This window comes from Mixophyes fleayi, chromosome 9 (genome assembly GCF_038048845.1).
Source record: "Mixophyes fleayi isolate aMixFle1 chromosome 9, aMixFle1.hap1, whole genome shotgun sequence".
NCBI classification, from domain to species: Eukaryota; Metazoa; Chordata; class Amphibia; order Anura; family Limnodynastidae; genus Mixophyes; species Mixophyes fleayi.
Window position 1 is genome coordinate 81,152,711 of NC_134410.1, and position 19,630 is coordinate 81,172,340.

The 19,630-nt window shown below is 40.3% G+C and overlaps 1 protein-coding gene across 5 annotated transcripts in view; it reads right to left on the reverse strand.

Annotated features, from left to right (window-relative positions):
* NHSL2 (NHS like 2) overlaps positions 1-19,630 on the reverse strand; it is a 290,614-nt gene that overhangs the window by 26,620 nt on the left and 244,364 nt on the right. For all 5 annotated transcript variants that reach the window (XR_012678905.1, XM_075184581.1, XM_075184583.1 and 2 more), the window contains exon 4: positions 7,838-8,033. Coding sequence is in view for 4 of the 5 variants with exons in the window: in XM_075184581.1 (XP_075040682.1) it covers positions 7,838-8,033 (196 nt within the window). In the remaining variant the exon portion in view is untranslated. The remainder of the gene's footprint in view (positions 1-7,837; positions 8,034-19,630) is intronic.

The following is a 19,630-nucleotide window of genomic DNA, read 5'->3' on the forward strand; positions in this document are numbered from 1 at the left end:
CCATTCTTTCAAAAACTTATTACTACCATACCCTCACTAGATCTGGTATAACAGTCTTGGCAACCACTCCTCCTAGGACCTTATCCCAAACTTTATATAATTCCTTGCTTTTGTCTCATGCAGATATTAAAGTTCCTCACAAAATTTAATGGGGAACAAACCTTGGAGATATCCTGGACCTGGGGACTGGTCAGATATATAGATCAGAGCAGCTAAATCCACTATACCACTTTCTGGTACCATATTCCAGTAAGACTATGTTCTCAGATGTTTCCGAGATACCCTTTTTCACATCTGATGGTGCTGTCCCAAACTTTAGAGTTCCAAAATTAGAATCTTTGCAATGTTAGAAACCACTTATTTATGTTTTCTTAAAATGAAGCAATACAGCAACAGTTATCTCTTTTAAAATAAAAGTACTTACCTAGATGTTGATCTCTATTTCTTCCTTCTTCCTACAGCAGCGGCAGGAACATCAATGTGATGTCAGGTCACACCAGCAACTGACAGGGAGAGGGGGCAGATAACATGAACGCAGGGGCAGAGCTATTAGTCCCCTGCGATCGCGTTTGACAGCTGCCTGGCTGTGGGAGCCAGGCTCACAGAAGTAGGCATGCAGCACCAGGGACGCAGGGAAGGACAGCTGCCATCAGGTACAGCGGGTCCCCTGGTGAGCCCTGGCCACATACGCCAGTACCTCCCGTAACCCCTTGATGGTGGCTCTGTATGTTATCTTGCCCCTTTCCTCCCTATTCTGCCTCTCAAGTTGTACGTAGTCGTAATTGTCATTTGCATTCAGACATAAATTGCATTGCGTTCATTGACGTAAGGTCCGTTTCTGACTTTGCACAGAGCTATTTCATGCAAGATACCCTATGCAAATGTACGTATGTCCGAAAGTGAATCAGGCCCATTGTTTTTAGGAACAAATGAGTGTCAGGGACGGACCGGCCATCTGACCATCGGCCAGATGGGTCGGTCCTCATGCCCGCCGAGCAGCAGCATACTGCGCGCTGCTCGGCAGAGAGTCAGTGACTGCCGCCTATGCAAGTAATCACCTGGGACGGCACCACCTGACCAGCGCGCAGGGAGGAGGTGCTGCTGCTTAGGATCGGATGTAACAAGGTAAGTGTCTGTGTCTATAGTGTATGTCTGTGTGGCTATAGTGTGTGTGTGTGTGTGTGTCTGTGTTGCTATAGTGTGCGTGTGTGGCTCCATGTTGCTATAGTGTGCGTGTGTGGCCCCATGTTGCTATAGTGTGTGTGTGTGGCCCCATGTTGCTATAGTGTTTGTCTGTGTGGCCCCATGTTGCTATAGTGTGCGTGTGTGGCCCCATGTTGCTATGGTATGCGTGTGTGGCCCCATGTTGCTATAGTGTGTGTGTGTGTGTGTGTGGTCCCATGTTGCTATAGTGTTTGTCTGTGTGGCCCCATGTTGCTATAGTGTTCGTCTGTGTGGCCCCATGTTCATATAGTGTGCGTGTGTGTGTTTAGCCATGTTCATATAGTGTGCATGTGTGTGTGTGCGCAGTATGTTAATATAATATGTAAGGGAAGGGAGGATCTTAATATGGTGTGGGAGGTAGGCTATTTAATGTTAGAGTGTAGGCGGGGGCTAATTATTTAAGGTGAGGTGAAGGAACCTTTAATTTAATGCTGGGGTGGTTTAGGGCTATCAATTGAATATGGGACTGATTTTGGGGAGGAGGGCTATTTATTAAATGTGAATATGAATTATTGCCGGGAATGGTTGTGGAAAATGGCTATATTTATTAAACTTTAATCCTGTTTAATTTATTGCCAGGACTGTTTGTAGGGAGGGAAATATGTTTTGTGTAAATGGGTATACTGTTAATTTAATGTTGGTGCTGGTTGGAGGGAAATAGGTCTACTTATTAAATGTGAATATTATTGTTGTAGGGACTGGAGGAAGGCCTAATTATAAAACGTGAGTGCTATTGTTTTAACTCCGGGGCTGGTTGGAGTCTTCTAAATCTCATGTACCCATTTTTTTTTTCAAAATAGGGCATCCAATATTCCAGGACCGAGACAAGAATGAACCGAGCTAAAGAAGCCAGTTGCTACAAGTGGTGAAAGTGACTAAGATTTGGTAATCTCGTGAGACAAAGAGCTTCCCTGCTCACTCTACAGGAAGTTCCCACCCTTATGGATGTCAGTAGCACTAGAAGCATAGATAAGTAGATTGTAAGCTTGTGAGCAGGGCCTTCTCACCTCTTTGTCCGTTTTACCCAGTTTGTTTATTAGTTTACTATGTTTGTCCCCAATTGTAAAGCGCTACGGAATATGTTGTGATATATAAATAAATGATGATGATAATGATGATAAGTACAGTGGACTGGGGGTGTCATAATGTGAGTGGGGGGGTGGCGTGATGTGGCTGGGAGGGCGTGATAAATGTAATGTTTTATTATAATGTATTTATCAATGCCCCATGTTGGCCACACCCACAACACAATGTGGATACGCCCATATGCGGCGGCACATAGTTTCTTTCCTACTGGAACTAAGGTGGGCCTGTGTACTTTAAATGCCAGGGCTGATATTTAGTCCCAGTCTGGCCCTGATGAGTGCCATAGGTTACTCAAAGGTTTACAATGAATAGTTGTCAGTGGTGCAGAAGCTATTTCATACAGATGAGAATTTCTAAAAAGTAACTTTTCAACTAGATTTAACACAGTGACATATTATTTTGAGAAGCAACACATTCTCATATCAAAATATTCTGTAAAAATATTTCAGGACACATTTTGCTGAGTAAGAGAATTATATACTCAAACATGATAGATGACTCCTAAAAATCATTAGCAGCTAAGCAAGCTACAATGCTCATGATAAGTTGACAATGTGGTCTATAAATCAAGCAATAGAGCAGCTTCTACTGGAAATTTTAAATAAATAATTGTCTTACTAAATGTTAATATAGAAATAAAGTGGTACTAAACCTGGTTTATATATTTGTCTTTTATTTCCCACATTTCAAGGCAAGTTGTAAATGGTTCTAGTAGTCCTAGAGACACAATGGTCTTCATATGAATATTTATTATACAATATAATGAGCCGTGACTAGCAAAAAGGAATACTGATACCTAGCCCTCAGCCATAACCTAAAATATTAATTTCCTTGTACCCCCTCCAGATTTGCCCCTTGGTTGGTTGCTCTTCTCGCACACCCCTGGTTATGGCCCTGTGCAATGCAACAATATTTTGACGTCAAATTATATTTTAGGCATATATCTATATGCTTTAACAGTGGACTTTAATTACCTGAAGGATAATTACTTAGATAAAGGACAGGTGCGGTACACGGCAGGGATAAGCCCATAGCAAGGCCATAGCAAAATTTGTGGGAGGCATAGTGATTCCGTTCAACCACCCCTGCTCAGCTTGGGGGGCTATATTGCCCCAATTTGGGGCTTCACCATGCATGCTCTGGCCCCCATGCATGTTGAGAAAAGCAGATTCAGGCCCCCATCTGCTCTGGGCCCAGGAGAGGCCGCAACCGCTGCGGGGACGGAAGTTCTGCCACTGGATAAGGCAGTGTTGAACTAGTCACTAAATATTATATTAAATCATTCTGCCATTTAGGCCACTGTGAAACTGAAAATAGCAGAAAGGCTTCAACTTTCGTCCTGCATTTAGAATCAGTTAATTTTGCTTTTGAATAAGGGATATTGCCAAGAAATTATCTATTATCCATAGGATACACTTTATCCCTTAAGCACCACATAAACCACATTTTGACTTGAATAGTATAAATATGATGATCCTTGTATATTATACCTTCACTGAACCTATTTCAAACACAGGAAGGTATTTTTTTTTATTCTGTCTGGATTGTGTTTCAGGAAACAGTGCAAGTTTCCTAATAGTAGCTATTTTATGTTTTCTTGTAACAGAATTACAGGAAAGATAAAGGAATTCACATGCTATGCCAAGTCTCTTCTTTAAATATACAATTATTATTTTTTTTAGGTCAAAGTTACGACTGAAAAATAAAAGCATAATCAGAGTAAATGTTTCATTATCCCGTTATTGTAGAGTTTGCTACAGTTCCCCCATAGTAACCAATATATGTTTGGTGTTGTCAACAAAATTACTTGCAATGCTGTCCTTTTTCAGTATCTGAGTATTGATAGAGAAACCTCTCTATTCCTATTTTGGTGATCTCTGCTGTAGTCTTGGTGACAGCCGCTGCCACCAAATATGGGCAACAAGTGTCCTGGCTCTATTTCCATCAGTGAGCATGACACTAAAAGGAACATCAGAATAACTTCAAATGGACAAATAACCACAAGAGTGCATGTACCGCACAAAAAGTAAAAAAAAAGCATCCTCTAGAACCAGCAGAGAAACTATACTCGGTTATCATAAATGGTGAAGGACAGTTATGGTCGCCAGCAGCTCACTGCTTTAAGACTTCTACAGTGAGTGGTTCATGTTTTGTATCTCTACCTTCTGCTGTCTCTACCTTCTTCTGTATCTCCCAACCGCACTACACAACTGGTAGCTGCACAGAAATGCCAGCCGCTTTATAGTTTATTAATGGAGGTTGATAATGCTGCTACCTAACAATAGTCGCACGCATTTTCCCCATTAATTGTTATTCCGGCTACCTTCTATATCATGAATTCCCTACAGCTCTTAGATTGCAAGCTCATTTAGGTAGTGCCAACTTTACTCTGATGAAACCGTTAGTTTGGAACAGAGAAACGCGTCAGCTTACATCATATCCGGTATCACGTTTACCCACTAGAACGCTATCAGCTGTGGGGTGAGAGAAATTAATTTGTACTTACTGGAATGAATGGCCATTCCAACAGATAGGAATATGCATGATTCGCCTATAAGATAAGTTCTATACTATACCATCGAACTTTAGATTTATTGGATGCGGTTTGTCATCCTAATTATAACATCTCTGGAGATAGCAATACTGAGATTAATACACCTACCGTGGGACTACATCCATTTACAGATAGGATCTGGTGTTAGTATACCAAAGGTGTAACATCAGCACATGATTTTTTAAGCTGATGAAGAACATTATATTCATGCTATTCTCACAATTTAGACCACTTCAGGATTGATTAGTGACGTCAATATTGAATCAACAGGACTATTTGAAATTATTGTCACGTAATCATCATTTTTCATTATACCAAATCAAGGGAATAACTATATTGTTCTAATTGGCCTATCTATTTTTTAACATGTTGGCATCAATTTAATCTTTATTTTTTTTATATCTGTTCAATCTAGATTGCTTAAATAAGTGATATACCGGTATACATTTAACATTATTTATATTTTATTTATTACTAGTATCTATTTGCAATTGTTTTTTTTAATGTGTTTATTGAATAAATTATTAAGTTAACCATATTAGCGCTTCCCCATTATTATTTTCATTTTGTTTTGGACTGAGTTTTAAATCTGGTAGTTTGAGTGCTGAAATTGGAATCTCTATCATTAATTGTAACTTAATATACGTGCAACATGTCCAATAGTTACATCCATCGCAAACGTGCAGCTGTCTTCATCATCACGGAAGATTAAATCATGCTAAGACACGCATCCTAAAATCTGTATCCTAAGGATACGGGTAAGTCACAATTGAAAGCATCTGCAAGGGGCATTGACGACTAGCCTCTGCCCTTACAATACTTGGTACTGTACAACTTATATCTGGAAGCCCCGACACAGTTCTCCAAACGCAAAAGGCCACAAATCTAAGATACGCTCTACTCAAAATACAGCCATATATTAGTAGGCACGTGCATTATGGAAATTAGTATTTTTACGCCCCACAAGTGTGCATATGTCAATTTTGGATCAGGAAGCATCTTTACGTCATGCAAATCATCATTATCATTATCACCATTTATTTATATGCAACTCTAATTCTGACCCATGTGGTTTATTTGGCGAATTTAGCAAAATACCCAACTTAAATGTTATGGAAAGGGCTGATTCACAATATTTATCATGAATGGATTGGTAGCAGTGTGGTGTTCTTGGCCAAAGAGGATGTCTTTTTCATGATAAATGTTGTGATTTGTGTGGGGTTTCTATCCCCTTTAAACCTTTGGTTAAATACACTGTTCAGTAAAGAGTATATAACAGGAATCTCCTGAACATGGAAATATTGAAGTGCCTTCTCTTTTCACAGTGCAGGAATATATGGCCATATGCACCACTGCGAATTCTGCTAAAGTTCATGGGTCTGGCGAAGAACTGTTCACTTGAGCTGAAGTTTTGGTGATGGGATGGGCATGCTTGCATAATACACCCACCTTGTGAAGAGAAGAAGCACTTTCATTGTAACAGACTCCGTTATTGTATTAAACCAACATTTTAAGCATCAGAAGGACTCAGGAAATAGAAAATGGTGGTGGCAGTATAAATGTTCTTCTGCTGTTGCTGTTCATTACTAATGGGCGTTGTACTGGGTATTATTACTAGTGTTGTTAACCATCAGTAGTTGCACTACTAGGGCTTAATACTGAGCTTCATTGTTAGTGCTGCAGTATATTATTGCTGATGGGCACACTGGTGAATATTGCTATTGGTGACCAGACAGATGCATCAGTACTAATGGCACACTGACTCTCCCCTGCTCTCCTTTCTTGCCTTGTGAGTCCTGCTGCCTTTTTACCTGCTCTTCATGGGTGTGTCTACACAACCTAAAACTAAACATATATAAAATGAAGCTCATCATCTTCCCTCCTTCTAGAGGCTCTGACCACGCACACCAGTCTGCTGCCTAGTTGTCACCCTTGACTCCACCTTCTTTGTCTCTCCTAGTCCTGCTACTACATACTATTTTAATGCCTAAAAATGGGTTTTGTGAATTGGGTTGTGTTTGCGCAGATCGGGAGTGTATCTTACTTTTTGTCTGGAAAAATGTAGGGAGTTATGTTTCATGTTTTGTTTTGTTTTGAAACACAACATCTGCCATGGGCACTGATATTGCATTTTATTGCAGAGCAGGGGATAGGGAAGGACGGGGGACTCTTGGGCTGCCCCTCCAATATCTATGTTACTGTGACCAGAGATAGTGTCTATTGCTGTTAATTGCAGATTTTTTGGTTGGAATACTGTGAACACTGCATAATTTTCCCAGCACTTAGAATTACTGACCTCCAGCCGCCAACTCGTCATATAAACAGTTATAAATACCTTCTGTTATGCGGAGGGCAGGCCTTCCATGCCCGACTACCTGAGGGGATAGGGCAGATAAAATTTCCAGCGTGCATTTTCTGGAACTTTTTCTTTCCAGAATACGCAGTTAGCAGGATAGATCAGAGCAGTAGGCATGTAGAGATGTCAGTGGACCTGCTACATTATGTAAATGATGTCCCCTAGATAAGTAATCTATTAGGATCGGGTATGACTTTTCAGTTTTGGGTTAAATGATTGTCTTATAAGATAAAAGTAAGCAGCAGTCCAAAAACACTTAGGGCTAGATTTACTAATCTGTGGGTTTGAAAAAATGGGGATGTTACCTATAGGAACCAATCAAATTCTAGCTTTCATTTATTTAGTACCTTCTACAACATGACAGCTAGAATCTGATTGGTTGCTATAGGCAACATCCCCACTTTTTCAAACCCGCAGCTTAGTAAATCTAGCCCTTAGTCACAATAACAAAGTGGGATGTGTTTGCAGTAGGATAACCTAGGAATATGCATTCAAACCCGCAACTGTTTACTGTGTACAGCTATATACATTACTAGTCTTGCATTCTACACAAAATATATATAATAAAAATTACCAAGGAATTTGTTAATGTAACAACTAAAATATGTTTAATGTACCTGATACATTTATGGGTACAATGTTGGTCTGTATGGAGTTAGACTGGTGCCACCTTCTCTCTTCTGGTATAGGAAAGGGGAATGCTTTAATCCAGGCCACTTGCTTATCTGGAGTGGTAGGTAGACTCAAACAAGTCTCTCGTGGTCTCACTCCTACTGTGGTAGTTTCATCTTCACTCACTCTTCTGTTGGCCGGCTGTGGACATAAAACATTTTATTATTAAAACAATGACTAATACATACACGTACCTCCTAACTGTCCTGACTTGAGCGAGACAGTACCAACATGCAGATCTTGAAAGGGAGTTTATGGAGAAGTGGGTGGGGCCTCACCAGATGAGTGGTTGGCCAGAAAGGGTGTGGTTGGGCAGTTGGGACATGATTGGTCTGAATTGGGGCGTGATTTGATTGGATTGTGGCTGGCAAATTACATGCCATTAAATAGAAGGTAAAGATGACCCTGTCTAATCGAGCTTACAATCTAAGAGGTGTGGTAAACACTTGACACAGAAGGTAACAATTGTAGCTGTTGGTAGGGATGCATTACTCATAGTTCAGTTCTGAATATTATAATGTGTATTTTCTTTCCTAAGTGTCTTGATTTTTAGACTACTTTTTTTTTATTAACACACCCAACTTCATAAACTAATTTTTATGGAGGACACTCACTGATAAGTACTAGTGTGAAAAAGTAGTTTAAAGTGATAAAATCCCATTAATTTACTGTTAGCTACACATTAATTGTATTATTTTTGTATTTGTATAACTTTTAGGAAATTAAGTATCTGTGCAGAAAAGTATTAAAATACTCCAGGTTTAAAGGGATTTTCACACAACGCTAAAAATTAGCTATATACTATGAGTGCACAAAGGATGGGTTACCAGTGTGTTGCAGAGCGAACAGTTACAGTGTTTCCTGTGAAAAAAGGAATATATTCAGTAATATTTAGGACACGTGAAAGCACTAGAAGATGTTTAGTTTTATAGAACAAAAACTATTTACCATTACAGTCATAGGGCCTGATACAAGTCTTACTTAAGTTCATTTGCGTGCTGTATCTTACGTGAAATAGTTTGGCACATGTTTAGAAATGGAATTTACGTCAATGAGTTGCAATTGCATGCAATTCAAGCCCAGACAAAAATCACACTTACGGCTGCCTACAGCTTGAAGGGCGGAACAGGGGTAGGAAGAGGTAAATTAACATAGGCAATGTAAAGTAAGAGCGTGCTGAGGGTAAGCTGATGCAGATGAGGCTGGTTCAAGCCCTGTGTTTCTCTAAAGTACATTTTTTTTAGCCCTATCATTTGCACCAAAGCAGGTATAAGCACTGACTAATAGTGATGACTGTCACAGCATAGTCTTTGTATTAAAAACTACACGTTTGTGTGCCACTAGATAGCAAGAAAATGTATATGCAATGAAGATAGACTATATAAACACATTGGGCCTGAATCATTAAGGAGGGCAAAAAAAAGAAGTAAATTTGATCCTGGACAAACCGTGTTACGATGCAAGGGGTGCAACTTAGTTTATTATTTTGCATGTAAGCTAAATACTAGCTGTTTTTTCATGTAGCACACAAATACTTGATAGCTTTATTTTTACACTAAAATTTAAAGTTGATCTAGGATATGCCCCTTCCCAACTATAAATCTGTCCCCACATTTTAAATTTACCTCTCTCTCCAATGCAACATGGTTTTGCCAAGGTGCAAAGTTACTCATTTGGTTTGCTTTCCTTTCCTTAATGAATCAGGCCCATTGTATGTAATGTAAAGAACAAAAAAAATCAATATTTTTATTAATGATTATACTGTGAACAGATGTTCATTTATTTTATAATTACATTTATTAATGTGTTCAGATTGACCTTTTAGTGAACAGACGCTTTTGCATATACTGCAGTCTGTTCTTTTTGTCTACGCCAGCAAGAACTGTATTGGCAGAGCATACTTACACCCAGATTCAAATTTAAATGTATCTTGAGATACGCTTGGACTTGAAAATGGTCGCAACTTAGCTCAAGTTCCATGCTCGTTTCATAAAGCAAGTTGTGTGCAGGTAGCGTCCGAACATGAATCAAGCCCGTAATGTATATAACACAGCTGTGCACAGTCAGGCCCCTGCAACAGGGAAGCTGACAATGAATCTGTCCTATTTTTGTTCTCTGTTTATTTTCGTAATACTAGTAAAATAGGACTGGCTGTTGGTTGATATGAGGTCTGGCACAATACAGACCTTTAAGTCCATTGTGGCATTTTCTATGCTGATTATCAAGCTATGATGCTTCCCCCTTCTTTTCTTTTTTTTAGTGTACATGTTCGGATAAGCTGTTATGGAAGCCTAACTTGCCAGCCGCAAGCTAGGATTGTAGATCATCAACAGCTGCTGGGCCACAGATTAACTACCTTTGATTTTAAATACTAAACCACATCTATAGTTTTTTACTTGCTTTATAGATTTTAGCAATCTGTGCCCCTCCAGCTGTTGAGAACCTACAAGACTAGCATTTGGTTGGTGTGACATGCTGAGACGTTGTGTTCCATAACAGCTATGGAGCCACAGGTATGGATTTAGAATATAAATTTCAGGCTTCATCACTCGCAGTGCTCTAATAATCTCCATATGTACCAGTTGCTCTCCTTTCTCACTCTGTTGCCTCCTTATTTGCAGAGAGAAGTCCAGATGCTTTCCAATAGATCCGTATAACCTATTCTGATGAATGTGAGCAGGGATGAGGGGTGTTGTTCTTCAGTGGGAGAGGAAGGTCTGGCATGCCTAGGATACCAGTGACAGGGGCCTATGTAGTGGAGCGGAGCAGGTGTGCACTACTCTGTGTGTGAGGGGCTGGGGTGTGTACTGTTTATTTGGTTTGTATATGTATAGAAGTGTGTTTGGATATAGATTGTGTTATGATTCGGTATGTGTATTTTAGGGTATGTGCCATGTTCATGGGCATGGCCTGTGTCAAGGAGGAAGTTTATTTTCATATATTCATGTGTATATCTCCAAAACTTTTGATGCATGATTCTAGAATGAAATTTTGAATTGCTGTAGAAATGCGAGTCCTCCTTTTTTATTTATTTATTTATTTATTTATTATTATTATTATTATTATTATTATTATTATTATTATTATGCAGCTTTAGAGTACTTGAAGAAGGAAAATCCTATTTTTTGGCTTATTAAAGACAGCCTTTGCAGAGTAACCAAAAGGCTTTTTTTCTCAATAAAAAACTGCAGTACTGGGCAGCAGATAAGAAAACAGCTATGGATCTCAGACTGTGGCAATATTTAATGTAAGAATTAGTTGAGGTCAATCTTATATGTTATCTTTCAGCACTTAAATGTATTTTGTCTCAAAATCAAAATCTTGACAGTAAAGTATTTGTTGCTTAAACTTGACATATGCTGTATGTGCAAAATAGGTGATATTTAAATGTATATATTTTAATGGAGTGGTATTTGGCACATAGCTCACAAAACATTTATATGGGTTACATTATATTTTATTTTTGTGTTTTTTATAAGGAGCAGTATTGTTTTGTAGTTGCAAGATGAATTATTATTACTGGATAAAACAAGCAAAACTTTATCAAGTAAAATACCTTAAAAATCTATTACAGGTGGTAATTCGTACCAACTAGACTCCAGCCTCCCCTCAGTGTTTCTAGGGGTTGTGGTCGATTAAGCTCTTTTCTTCATGTCTGGTGGACATGCCCTAAAATCGCTAGATTCTAGGACAAAATAGCCACCCTCATATCCAATGTTAACTTAACACCGGCTCTATAAAATCCATGGTAATTTTTTTTGTGTTGCCGATTATGGACTAGGATAATACTCTGACAAGCTGACTACTCAAATTCTTAAGGTGGTGCTTAGTAGCTAGTCATTGTAAAAAAAAAACTCATCCCCCTTCCCTGTAGAGAGTATATAGCAAAATATAGTATCTCATAACTATGGAAAAAATTACCTTGTCTAAATAATAAACCCCATACATTTACCCAAGTCTGAAGCCTATAGCATTATTATAGCAACTAATCCCACCAAAATCCCCCACTAGCAGATTTTCAGACCTTACCAGACATATATCTAATTTAACATTTGCTGCACTTGATGGTTCCTTTCATTGTATTTATCTTTTTTTGGAGGTTTGCCAGGCCCTCCGAGTACAACCTCAACCTCCCCATCCCTTCCTTCTTTCCCCACTCCCCCTTATTTTTATTAGATTTTAATACACACCCTCACAGCACACAATCATTCTTCTACTTCATTATTTATGGTTCACATCTGTAACTTTACTTTGTTGCTAGAAAAGACTCTGATACTTATTTCATGTGAAATTGTTGCCTTCATGTATATACCTAATGTCTGTGATGGCTCTGTTTTGTTATAAATGAAAAATGAAATAATAATAATAAAGTGTAAGGATATGTTGTTGACTTATGAGAGGGAAGTAAGAGCATAACTGTCTAATTTGTTGACCCCCCCTAGGGTAAGACAAGCCCCAAAAAGTTTTTTAAGTATATAAATGGCAAAAGGATTAAAAAAGATAATATAGTACCCCTAAGAAGTGAGATGGGTGAATTGATAGATGATACTAAGTAAAAAGCAGAGGTATTAAACACTTTCTTTTCTTCAGTATTTACCAGAGAGGAACAGAGAGCAGGCAGGAGTAATACATAAAAATGGAAATGAAACCATGCCATTAATTAATACTTGGTTGTCAGAGGAAGAAGTCCAAAGGCGACTGAAGAATATTAAGATAAATAAAGCTCCAGGTCCAGATGGCATACACCCAAGGGTCCTTATGGAGTTAAACTCGGAAATAGCTAGACCGCTATTCTTAATTTTCAGAGATTCAATCTCATCAGGCTCAGTACCAAGGGATTGGCGAATAGCAGATGTGGTACCGTTGTTTAAAAAGGGGACGAGATCACAACCAGAGATTTATAGACCTGTAAGCCTGACATCAATAGTGGGGAAACTACAGGAAGGTATTTTAAGGGACAGTATTCAGGAATACTTGGTACGCAATAAAATTATTAGTGGGAATCAACATGGATTTGTGAGGGATAGGTCATGTCAAACTAATCTAATTAGTTTCTAAGAGGAAGTTAGTGGGAACTTAGACCAGGTGTCACTCACCGTACCGTGAGTGCCTCTTCCCGGACATTTAGGAACCGTGGCCGTCCTCCATCCTGAGAGTCTGTGCATGCGCAGCCCTTTCCTATACTTCTGTGTATGTCCCTTTAACTCAATTGGCAGATCAGGCAACACTCCCTATATTAAGCACCTGTGGTCAACACCACGTTGCCTGATCTTGGAGTCTCATTCCCTATGAGTCTCTGAAGGTGTTCCTGTATTCCTCGTGTTTTCAGCGCTGCTGATTCCTGTGGTTTCCAAACCACTTCTACCTCGGTGGTTTCCAAACCACTTCTACTACTGTGGTCCCCATACCACTTCTACCATCAACTATATCATCGTGACTGTTAGCTGATTCCTATCCGCTGCCTCCATGCACTACAGTCTTCCAAACCACTTCAACGCTACTACTTATTATTGTGACTGTTTGCTGATTCCTATCCGCTGCCTCCGTGCACTTCAGTCCTCTAATCCACTTCATCGCTATTATATTTCACTGTGACTGTTTGCTGGTTCCTACCCGCTGCCTCTGTGCACTCCAACCGTTACCTTACATCCACTCACCTGTTCCTCATCAAGTCAGTGAGCTGATTCCTATCCGCTGCCTCCGTGCACTATAAGCCTTCAGCCTGCAACTCGCCTGTGTTCATTATCGTGACTGTTAGCTGTTGTCTATCCGCTGCTTCCGTGCACTACAGCCTCCAGCCTACAACTCGCCTGTGTTCATCATCGGGATTGTTAGCTGATGTCTACCCGCTGCTTCCGTGCACTACAGCCTCCAGCCTACAACTCGCCTGTGTTCATCATCGTGACAAGTTAGCTGATTCCTATCCGCTGCTCCTGTGCACTGCAGTCTCTCCTCAGCTCTTCTGTGTTTCCTCGAGACTGCTGCTCTCATTGCCATTTGCTACTCTCCGTGATCAACAGCTCCTGGTCTGCTCTGCTATCCCGTGTGCCATCGCTACTGACAACTATTGGTTGCTACTGGTTACCTCCGTGTACCGCAGAGTCCTGCTGCTGCTGATCGCGCTATCATCCATCTACTGCTGATCCGCTCTCCACGCCTTCACGTGTCCCGCAGGTCTACCCTCCCGTCTGCATTGGATTTATATCTCATCTACTACTCCTCTGCTGGATCGTCTCCACTCTCCTGGGTCCTGCGTGAGTCCAGTTCCACGTGTTATTGATTCCTGTGGATTCGTGTCCCTGTTGGTCTACTTATCTGTGCGCTGCACCTACTGATTGCTGCCTCAGGTATCCTGGGACTTCTCATCCAGCCGGCCTCCTGCCGCTCAGGTATCCCTGCACTCCTATCTGACTACCTGCTTCTGAACCACGGTATGCATAATTCTCATTGACTGTGCTGGTGTATTGCATATCTTGCTGGACTGTGTTGGTTCTCCTCTGGAGTCTGCTATCCGCTGAGTCTATTGCCATCATTGACTGTGTTAACTTGTGCTGGACTGCTTCAAGAGACTTCCTATATTTGCAGACCTGTTCAGTCATTTATATACATATTGTGCATGTTACTGTGGATCGTATATAAGGTGCCTGTGTATATCCTGTGTTGCAGTCTCTCCCCGTGCACCTCCTCACATATATATTCAGTGGTACAACTTGCTAGTAGCAGACCACTGATCCCTGTCTCCAGTATCACCTGTTCCAGTATCCTCTCACATAGCAGTGGTACAACTTGCTATCGCAGACCACTGACTCCCCGGATACCTCCACTTGGATTCCATTCCTTCACTCAGACAGCGGTATAACTTGCTATCCGCAGACCGCTGACTTTCATCACCTCCTCGTTTCTGTTGGACATTCCTCCTCACTATAGCAGTGGTACAACTTGCTATCGCAGACCACTGACTACCTTCACGTGTCCTTGTCCTACAGTTCCTCGTGTACTATTACCTCCATATTACCAGTGCTGCTAGTCATAGACTTTCCTGAGCATCTCATCATCTGCTGTTTCCTGTTCCGTGATCACCCAGCTACCAGAGTACCCTATTACCATCTATATTGCTCTGGTAAGCCTACCACCTGGTGATCCCTGGGTAAAGACTCCTAGTGCCCGTGACACCAGGGCAGGACAGTAGATGTGGTCTACTTAGATTTTGCAAAGGCCTTTGATACAGTGCCACACAAGAGGTTGGTTTACAAAATAAGGGAACTGGGTCTAAAAATCAAAATTTGTACTTGGATCGAAAACTGGTTAGAGAATAGGGAACAGAGAGTTGTGATAAATGGAACATTTTCTAATTGGTCAAAAGTCTTAAGTGGAGTACCTCAAGGTTCCGTGCTGGGGCCACTCCTTATTAATATATTTATTAATGACCTTGGTGATGGTTTAGAGAGTAAAGTTTCTATTTTTGCAGATGACACTAAACTCTGTAAGGTAATAAAATCAGAGCAAGATGTCTTTACAGAGGGACTTAAATAAACTGGAGAATTGGGCGGCCAAATGGAATATAAGGTTTAACACAGATAAATGTAAGGTTATGCATTCAGGGATCAAAAACAAGAATGCAATCTATAAATTAAATGGAATTAATTTAGGAGAATCTATAATGGAAGAGGTTTTGGGAGTGCTCGTAGACAGTAGACTTAGCAATAGTGCTCAATGTCAAGCAGCAGCTGCAAGGGCAAACAAAGTATTGACATACATAAAAAGGGGCATAGATGCAAGGGAAGACAGTGTAATTTTGCCACTGTATATATCGTTGGTAAAACCTCATCTTGAATATGCAGTACAGTTCTGGGCACCACTCTATAAAAAAGATAATTTGGAACTAGAAAGGGTTCCGAGAAGGGCGACAAAATTGATAAAGGGTATGGAGTCATTAAGTTATGAGGAAAGGTTAGCCAGTTTAGGCATGTTTACTTTAGAAAAGAGGCGCCTAAGGGGAGATATGATTACTATGTACAAATACATTAGGGGTCAATACAGAGAGCTTTCATTGGAACTTTTTACCCCAAGGACCATACACAGGACACGTGGTCATCCCCTAAGGTTAGATGAGAGGAAATTTCACAACCAGCAAAGGAAGGGGTTCTTTACAGTAAGGGCAGTCAAGATATGGAATTCATTGCCAGGGAAGGTTGTGAAGGCAGATTCAATAGATATGTTTAAGAAAGGGTTAGACAAATTTTTAGCGGAAAGGTGTATCCAGGGATACAACCGTTAATTAAAATGAAGGATAGTAGTGGATATAGGGTAAAAATAGGACTGCAATATTGAGTCTGGGGGAATGTTCACAATTGAAACAGATTGGCGGTTGCTTACTCTGGATTAATTTCAAATATAAGTGCAGGATTGCAGGAGATCCAAAATAGGTTGAACTTGATGGACTGGTGTCTTTTTTCAACCTCATCAACTATGTTACTATGTTACTATGTTACATCCCTGAAGGCAGGGGCAAGTGCAGGGGGTGTGATGATGTGAACTTGCATCATTGCACAGTGTGTGTGTGTGTGTGTGTGTGTGTGTGTGTGTGTGTGTGTGTGTGTGTGTGTGGAGGGGGTGATAACACAATATGCAGCATCAGGCCCTGTCCGCTGCTAAGCGATGCCCAAACCATATCAAGACCCTGCCCATTTCACGAGGAATTAAAGCAGCATCCAGGGGTGTGGCCTACTCTCCTGGAAGTACGGGAGGACCCCCGGAGTCTCCAGCACATTGCAGAAGAGTAGACAATTATGCATAAGAGATAGCATAAGTCAGTTGTTTTAAAGCTTACAGTATAACTCAAGTTCAAATATGTTGAAAAGGAAATAATACATTATGAAAATACCTGAATAGATAAATGCTAAAACTAATCATTAGTATAATGTATTTTAATATATAATTAAATATAATGTACAAACATCCATGAGAAAATCTGAGCTGTAGGATTCAACAGAAAAGTAACTTGGAGGTTGGGGGAGTGAGTTTTTATCACTCAAGGTGTAACATGCAGTGGTAAGCATGGAGTCATTAACAATGAACTTTAACACTACTGCACTAGATCTTATCACCTACTTGTCAAAAAAGAATCAGAAGTTCACAGCTTAATGAACTAATCATCCATAGAAACCTATATAAAACCTGTCACATATGACCTAAAATTCCAGTAACACAGCTGGTGTTGTGACACATTGGAGTTGTAATTAGAGATGGGCGGGTCCGGTTCTCCGAGAACCGAACCCACCCGAACTTTGGGTATCCGAGTACCGAGCTGAGCAGCTCGGTACTCTCCCGCCAATTCCGAATCCAAATCGAGGCCGAACGTCATTGTGACGTCGTCGGATCTCGGGACTCGGTTCTCGCGATACTTCAACTTTATAAATACACGCCTCCACAGCAATCCATCGCCATTTGACAGAGGGAGAGAGCAGGGTGTAGTCATAGGCTAATTAGAGCAGGGACAGAGAAAGAATACAATATTGTTCTTGCAATTGCTCTAACCAAAATCGCTAGTGCAGAGAGGAGGATAGAGGTTTATTATTTTTTCTTCATATTTGGCACTCCCCAGCGCTTTTGGGTTGTCCCCCATAATTGTGCATTAATATTTCTGGCTGTCAAAAGTCATATCTGTCAGCAGTATCTACTCAATAAATGTTAGCACTCCTCAGTGTTTTTGGGGTGTCCTCTCTAATTGTGCATTAATATTTCTGGCTGTCAAAAGTCATATCTGTCAGCAGTATCTACTCAATAATTTTAAGCACTCCTCAGTGTTTTTGGGGTGTCCTCTCTAATTGTGCATTAATATTTCTGGCTGTCAAAAGTCATATCTGTCAGCAGTATCTACTCAATAATTTTAAGCACTCCTCAGTGTTTTTGGGGTGTCCTCTCTAATTGTGCATTAATATTTCTGGCTGTCAAAAGTCATATCTGTCAGCAGTATCTACTCAATAAATTTTAGCACTCCTCAGTGTTTTTGGGGTGTCCTCCCTAATTGTGCATTAATATTTCTGGCTGTCAAAAGTCATATCTGTCAGCAGTATCTACTCAATAAATGTTAGCACTCCTCAGTGTTTTTGGGGTGTCCTCTCTAATTGTGCATTAATATTTCTGGCTGTCAAAAGTCATATCTGTCAGCAGTATCTACTCAATAATTTTAAGCACTCCTCAGTGTTTTTGGGGTGTCCTCTCTAATTGTGCATTAATATTTCTGGCTGTCAAAAGTCATATCTGTCAGCAGTATCTACTCAATAATTTTAAGCACTCCTCAGTGTTTTTGGGGTGTCCTCTCTAATTGTGCATTAATATTTCTGGCTGTCAAAAGTCATATCTGTCAGCAGTATCTACTCAATAAATTTTAGCACTCCTCAGTGTTTTTGGGGTGTCCTCCCTAATTGTGCATTAATATTTCTGGCTGTCAAAAGTCATATCTGTCAGCAGTATCTACTCAATAAATTTTAGCACTCCTCAGTGTTTTTGGGGTGTCCTCCCTAATTGTGCATTAATATTTCTGGCTGTCAAAAGTCATATCTGTCAGCAGTATCTACTCAATAAATGTTAGCACTCCTCAGTGTTTTTGGGGTGTCCTCTCTAATTGTGCATTAATATTTCTGGCTGTCAAAAGTCATATCTGTCAGCAGTATCTACTCAATAATTTTAAGCACTCCTCAGTGTTTTTGGGGTGTCCTCTCTAATTGTGCATTAATATTTCTGGCTGTCAAAAGTCATATCTGTCAGCAGTATCTACTCAATAAATTTTAGCACTCCTCAGTGTTTTTGGGGTGTCCTCCCTAATTGTGCATTAATATTTCTGGCTGTCAAAAGTCATATCTGTCAGCAGTATCTACTCAATAAATGTTAGCACTCCTCAGTGTTTTTGGGGTGTCCTCTCTAATTGTGCATTAATATTTCTGGCTGTCAAAAGTCATATCTGTCAGCAGTATCTACTCAATAATTTTAAGCACTCCTCAGTGTTTTTGGGGTGTCCTCTCTAATTGTGCATTAATATTTCTGGCTGTCAAAAGTCATATCTGTCAGCAGTATCTACGCAATGGATTCAAAGCAGTCCACATATGATCTAAATGAGCAACCAGGTTCTGTCACCAGTCCTGATGTTAGTGTTCCCAGTACGTCATCTGGCCAAGGCGATGTCAAACAACAGAGTGTTTTCAAATTAGTGCAAAAAACAAAAACCAAAAAAAAATTTACTGTATTGAAGCGAAAAAGAAGTGTAACTGAGCAAAAGTTAAGTGACGATAAAAAAAAAATTGCAAGCATGCCATTCTACACACGCAGTGGCAAAGAGAGAATGAGGCCTTCACCTTTGGCTATTAGTGGCAGATCCCAAAAAGTTACCCAGCCTACAATTGGTGCACAACTACTGTTACGCGTCAAAGCCGAGCTGCAAGATAACAGTGAGGCATTACAGGAGAATATTTGCTCTGATTCACAAATGACAACAATCCCTGTGGAGAGTCCATCCAACAGTGGGATGTCTAATCGTGACCATTCTGTTAGTCTACCCATAAAGAAGGGCCCTTTCAGCAGTTCTGCTGATATGTGCCTGAACAGCCCGAGTGTAGCCGGTGATACACCAAGTGAGGATGACACTTTGTCTTTAGAAGAGGATGTGGGGGAGATTTGGGTATCCGACGATGAGGATGCGGTTGATTGTGTAAGTCCTGCAGCAGTGTGGCACCAGTGGG